General features: G+C 34.4%; 1 protein-coding gene across 1 annotated transcript in view; it reads right to left on the bottom strand.

Annotated features, from left to right (window-relative positions):
• Positions 1-4,438: 4,438 nt before the first annotated feature.
• Cfap299 (cilia and flagella associated protein 299) overlaps positions 4,439-6,000 on the bottom strand; it is a 577,316-nt gene continuing 575,754 nt past the window's right edge. Inside the window, exon 6 of the mRNA XM_042678010.1 lies at positions 4,439-4,534. Coding sequence (XP_042533944.1) covers positions 4,439-4,534 — 96 coding nt within the window. The remainder of the gene's footprint in view (positions 4,535-6,000) is intronic.

The raw sequence follows: 6,000 nt of genomic DNA, 5'->3' as shown, positions 1-6,000 counted from the left end.
TCTCCATTATACCATCAGAAAAAAAAATGGAAGTGGCACTGTGACTCACGTGGTAGAGTGCTAGCCTTGAACTGAAGAACGGAAGAACAGTGCTCAGGCCCTGAGTTCAAGGTCCATGACTGACAAAAAAAATCACCTAAGATTATATGTCTGTGCAGATTATATATTGTCTCTTCATAGATACTCTTCTTCATCCATGAGGTTATTATGGTTGATGTAATTCTTAAAATACAATTCTGCACAGCCTCCTCATTTGAGATTTTTAAATTTAGGTGTGACTGGACTCCTGAGGCTGAGTTAAGGGTCTCTTCTTGGGATTCTGGTAAAAGAAGAGAGAAGGAAGAATAGAAGATAGAAGAGGCATAGAAAGGTGCAGGAACAATGGGAGTATGAATGAGAGTCTAGAATCATTCATTGAGCCATATTTCTTACCAAGAGATCGGGAGAAACACAGAGGCCTCTACAGCAAAAGAGAATACTGCTGCAGTAAGGATGCAATAATGAGTTAGAGATGGAGTTTTGGATGGTATTCAATTTTTAGTTATTTACATATTTGCAGTATTGGGATCACACACTGGGCCTTGCATATGCTAGGCAAGTGTTCTTCGACTGAGCTATTATTCTCCAGCCCTCCAGATTTTTACTATATTATTTCTGGATAAAGACATACTCTTTTCTTCCAGATCTGAGAGATAACTCTGTGTTTTTATAATAATAAAGATTCAGATTGGATTTTGTTACAGCCATCTAGAATCCCTGAATATTATAGTTAAATATCACTTGGAGAAAATGAGACTTGCAAGACTTTTCTTCAGCTGAGTCTATAAATACATGAGAGAGATAGCTTTGGATTTTGTAGAGACCTTCAGGATCCAAAATCTGGGTAGATAAAGTGATTTGGCCAATAACCAACTTTAGCTTGCCAAATAGTCTGCTTCTGAATGATCTTTATTCTTTATTGCATTGCCTAGTTTCTTGTTTCCTTTCTCTTTAGTTGGCTAGCCCAGTTTTGGTACTGACTCTGGCTCACTGTTCCTTTTGCTGACTCTAATATCTATTGTATATTTCCCTCCTGGACCCTGCATTCAACCATTAACTTCAGTTAAACGTACTTCCCTGTTTGCTCAAGCAAAATAATTTTCTAGTTGATCTCTTTCCTACTGGATGGAAGTTACCTTAAGGAGCCTCAAAGTAGAGAGCTTCTAATAATTCCATCAATGAAACCTTACAACTGTGAAATTCCAATAATTCCATCAATGAAACCTTACAACTGTGAAAACAAAGTAAGACAAGACTTGACAGGGTCATCATGTCTCTTTCTGAGCTGGCCTGGAACTTCTGATTCTCCATCCCAAGTATCTTGGATTACAGGTATATATGATCACATCACCCACACCATGTCTTTTTTTTTTTTGCTATCCTTTCATAACAAATACAGGCTCAACAATATTTCCTGTAATCCATTCAGATCTTCAGTTAAGTATTTACTCTTAAGTTGAGTTCAGAGGCTGATGTAACAATTAACAGAAATGATAGAATTGGCTTTAAACTATTTTAAATCTTGGAATTATACATAAGAATAATCTGTAAATATATACATATATGGGTGCATATATAAAAATTTAAATATTCTTTATAGATTATTGATATTATGTATTTAATATTTAATAGTTAATATTAACAATTACTTTGGTAGATTTTCATATTTAAATTCTATTAAGTATTTAAATTTTCAATCACCAACATCATTATATTAATTCTGTAAAGATTTCAATATTTCATAAATAAGACTTTCCAGAGAATTAAATAAGTACTGCAATTTAGTAAATCTGATATAAATACTGAACTCAGGCCCAGGCACTGTGTTCAAACCCTAAGACAATCACAAAAAAGAAAGAAAGGAGAGAAAAAGAGAGAGAGAAGCTGGCATATTAGAAGGTAGAGAAATATAAAAGTTTTAGTATTGTTATTTAGACAATGATATTTAAATATTAATTCATACATAGTTTTTTAGCTTAAATTTTGGAAATCTGCAAAGCATATTGGGCATTTAAGAAAAAAATATTCACTATATTTATATTGAATTTACTAGGTTGCAGTAAATTTATTCTATAGAAAGTCTTACTTGTCAAATATTGAAATCGTTAGAGAATATAATGAAATATATGAAGGAAAATTTAAATATTTAAAAGAATTTATCAAATTAAAATATGGAGGGATCTATCAAATCAACTGTTGACATTTACTTAAATCTATAAATGGAACAATAAAATTTTCACAGTTTACTTCAAGTTTAAGGAAATACCATTTTTCAATTTACAAATAAAACACATTGAATATTTACTTCATTGCAAAACAGTCTCAGATTTGCAGAGAAGTTGCAAGTATACTAACCAAAACCTTTTCCTTGAATTTATAACTAATCAGCTGACAGGATGCCCCTTGACTTTCAAATGCTGTAGAGTAATATCCTACAATTGAGAGCATTCCATTAAATAACCATAATATAATCATAAAAGTCAATAATAAGCTTTCCTTTTGTGTAATCTTCAGAAGTCATCCAGTTTATAGCAGCTGCCCCCAGTTTTGGATTAGAATCCTGCTCAGCAGTATGTTTTACATACGGTTGTTATGGCTGTTGGATGGTTTCTCAGTCTTCTCTTTCACTTCTGTGATCTTGATACTTTGCAGAAGTTATAAGCCAGTTCTTCTGCTTAATGTTTCTGGATTTGAGCCTGTCTGCATTTTCTTTTGATCAACTCAGGCTATATTACTTCAGCAGGACTTTTACCAAAACGCTGTGTGTCTCTTTTGCATCTGACAAGCCTGGCTATTCCAACTTAAAATGTGACATTTGATTGGTTCAGACATAAATCTTACTTGGTAGGGCAAATATTCATTTTTCCTCATTGTTGATGGTACTCTTCAACCACCTTCTTAAAGCAGGCACCCAGCCATTCTTAGCTTGTTTCCTTCATTGCAAGTAAATATTTTGTGCAGAGGTCCTCTGTAAATAGCCTTTTCCATACCAACTTTTAGTTTACTCCAGTCTAAAGATCACGATAGACGCACAGTTTCCAATTTGATTCCTAGTCTTATGGTTATTTATTTGGGTGCTCAAACTGTCTCAGACTTGGTCATTGAGAACCCCTTCAATGTGGGTTCTGGGTCTATTTGATACATTTTCATTAGTTGAGGACTTCTTTGTTTTCTGGCAAGTTCTTTTTAAGGGTCCTGTTTTTATCCCGCCTTACCCTTAAATCAGTCATTTCCCCCAGCGTCTCTACTATTTAGTTATTTGTGCATTTATTTATTTTTGATGGAAAAATTATTGTAATAAATTAATATATGGATGGTAGGCCTTCTATTGGGATGTTCTCCACGGAGAAAGTAATATGTGTGCATAATCCATACAATGTACATTTGGAGTACATAGTAATACAGATCTGCATAGTTTGCATCTGTGGTATATACCGAAGACTATGAGATCACACCATGACATCGAATTCCAGTTTAACAGGTCGTCCTCTTGCACCCTGCTTGGGATCTAATCTTTCTTGCTGTCCCCCATGAACACACACTTTTCACCCCATTTGAACCTGACACTGTCCTGGGCTCTTCTAACCCAGTATCATAGGGCAGAAGCCCACATTGTTTTCCTTTTCCTGATTGCTGCAGTAATAGACTGGATAGCAAAGGAAGAGAACTGGAAAGAAGAGGAAGAACCAAACATTAATTTTAAATAAAAGATTGCCTCTAAATTTCTTTTCTGCACAAAGCCACCTGCAGAACATACTAGGAAAACATGCTCATTTCTCTTATGAAGTCTTTGAGCTTCTTTTAGATTTCATTATTTTTAACTTCGTTGCATGGGGTTTGTGCTGTCCAGGCATATAAGCCTTTTTTGATATTAAAATAATCTTCTAGACTATTTCGTATTTTATATATGCAGAGCTATCGAAAGACTTGCATCCGTACAGTGTTTCCTATGCCTGTCCTCCAAATTGGGGCTCCTTATCAATATTCAGTGATTTTTTAGGGATGAGGACTGCCAGCAGAGCCACATGGCATAATGTTTGGCACGCTAGATTTGGCAATTGTGGGACCTGGAACATTTTTGTTTTGGAAAATCTGAGCTTCAAAATATGTCACCAATTAGTGTATCTTTGAAGTGGCAACAAGATTCTCTTCCATGAACTGTTGCAATCAGCTTCCATGTTCAGGGGAAAAAAATTACAAAAACCTCAACTCAGATCAAGAGGCTATCTGCACAATAAAAAGATGGACAAAATTACAGTTTTTCTTAATTTCCTTATTAAATTTTATTATTCTAATTTGCCTTCAAGTTGTAGGACTCGTTTATGGTTCCAATTTTTTTAAACTACAGAATTAATTTTAATTTAACAAACAATTAGAGAACCATCTAACATGTTGGTACTTAATTCTTCCTTCTGGAAACATGGTCAAAAATGACAGCTTGTATGTAGAGGTCTGTCTGGATAGGGATTCTAGTAGAGTTGTCCCCAGGTTGAGCCTAAAATACACAAATTACATTGTTAACCAAATCCATACAAATAATTGGCATCAGAGGATTTTTACAGAAAACAAAATTAAAATGGCTGTTCCCATGAGTTAATTCTACTCCACCCCTGATGATTCTTTTTGTTTCAGGAGCAGTGATGATTTCCATTATGAGCTTTGTGGCTACAGGGTTGTGACATTACTAAAAGTACTTGGGATCAAAGAGAATCCCAGATTCACTCTGGTCTAGATTCTCTTGTACGCTGTGAGTCACTAACTACAGAAATCCTAATGTAGGGCTTTAAAAACACATGACACTTCAGGCTCATAATTAAAAAGAATTCTATCTTGATTTCTAGTTTGTCAGACCAATACTTCAAAGTTGGAATTGGTTCAAGTCAGTTAACATACCTGTCCATGATGGCTTGACAATAAAACTTATTATCATCTTCAAAAGGATTTGATCTGCTGTTTTTCCCCCTTTCAAATTATAATCAGTGAGAAAGACGTGATCTCTATTTTACTTGGGATTTCCCACATGATGACAAGTTCACAGAGAGCTACCTTGCGAACAACTCTTTCCATTGGTTATAGAGAGAAATGGTAAGAAACTCAGAATTGGTTTTTTAAAAAAATTTATTATTTTTTTTTATTGTGAAAATACTGTAGAAAACATAAGATGATGCTACACGAAATCAACCCTAAGAGAGGGACTTAAGAGATTTTATCTTTCTTGCTGTTCTTGTTAATGTATTTATAATGTACTATGTGATTTTTGTTTGTTTGTTTGTTTTTTTATATGTTCTTTCCCCATGGAATAACCCCTGTTGTCACTGTATTTGATTCTGGTGTCCTGCATCTTGTATATACATTTTTTTAATTTGGGGAGGAGAAGGTAAAAAACAAAATGCTGAAATAAGGATACAAGTTGACCCATTGTAACAATGATACACACAAGACACTATGTTGAAAAGGAACTTTACAACTTTGCAGGGGGTGGTCAGAGGGAGGTGTCAGGGGGTGGGGAGGAAAGGAATGGTAGGGGAAAAACAATGGAGGGGGTAACAATGCTGAATAGGAAATGGACTCATTACCTTACTCATGTAACTGTAACCCCTCTGTACAGTATCTTTACAATAAAAAATATATTTAAAACAAACAAAAAGAAACTCAGAAATGGTGGTAGAATCAAGTTTTGGTATTGCTCTTTTCCATTGCTAGTATTTATTTTCTTGTGTCAGTCACAGAAGGATATTTTTGACCCAGGTTTTATTAACCGGGACTGGAAAAACTATAGTCTTGAAGTGGGCAAATCAAATGGGTTCATTCATGTCATTTTTACTTTGTTTTTGTTTTTGCTGCTATTTTGTTTGTGTTATTTTACAATTATTAAAGGTGTAAAAAACTGCCTATATTGTTATTGTTTATAAAATGTAAATTGCTTGGACCCAATGGAATGAAAGTAATGGTCTTATAGTG

The sequence above is a fragment of the Dipodomys spectabilis genome, unplaced genomic scaffold, assembly GCF_019054845.1.
Source record: "Dipodomys spectabilis isolate Male_0828 unplaced genomic scaffold, ASM1905484v1 ptg000043l, whole genome shotgun sequence".
Classification (NCBI taxonomy): Eukaryota; Metazoa; Chordata; class Mammalia; order Rodentia; family Heteromyidae; genus Dipodomys; species Dipodomys spectabilis.
This window is presented reverse-complemented; position numbering and strand designations above follow the sequence as displayed.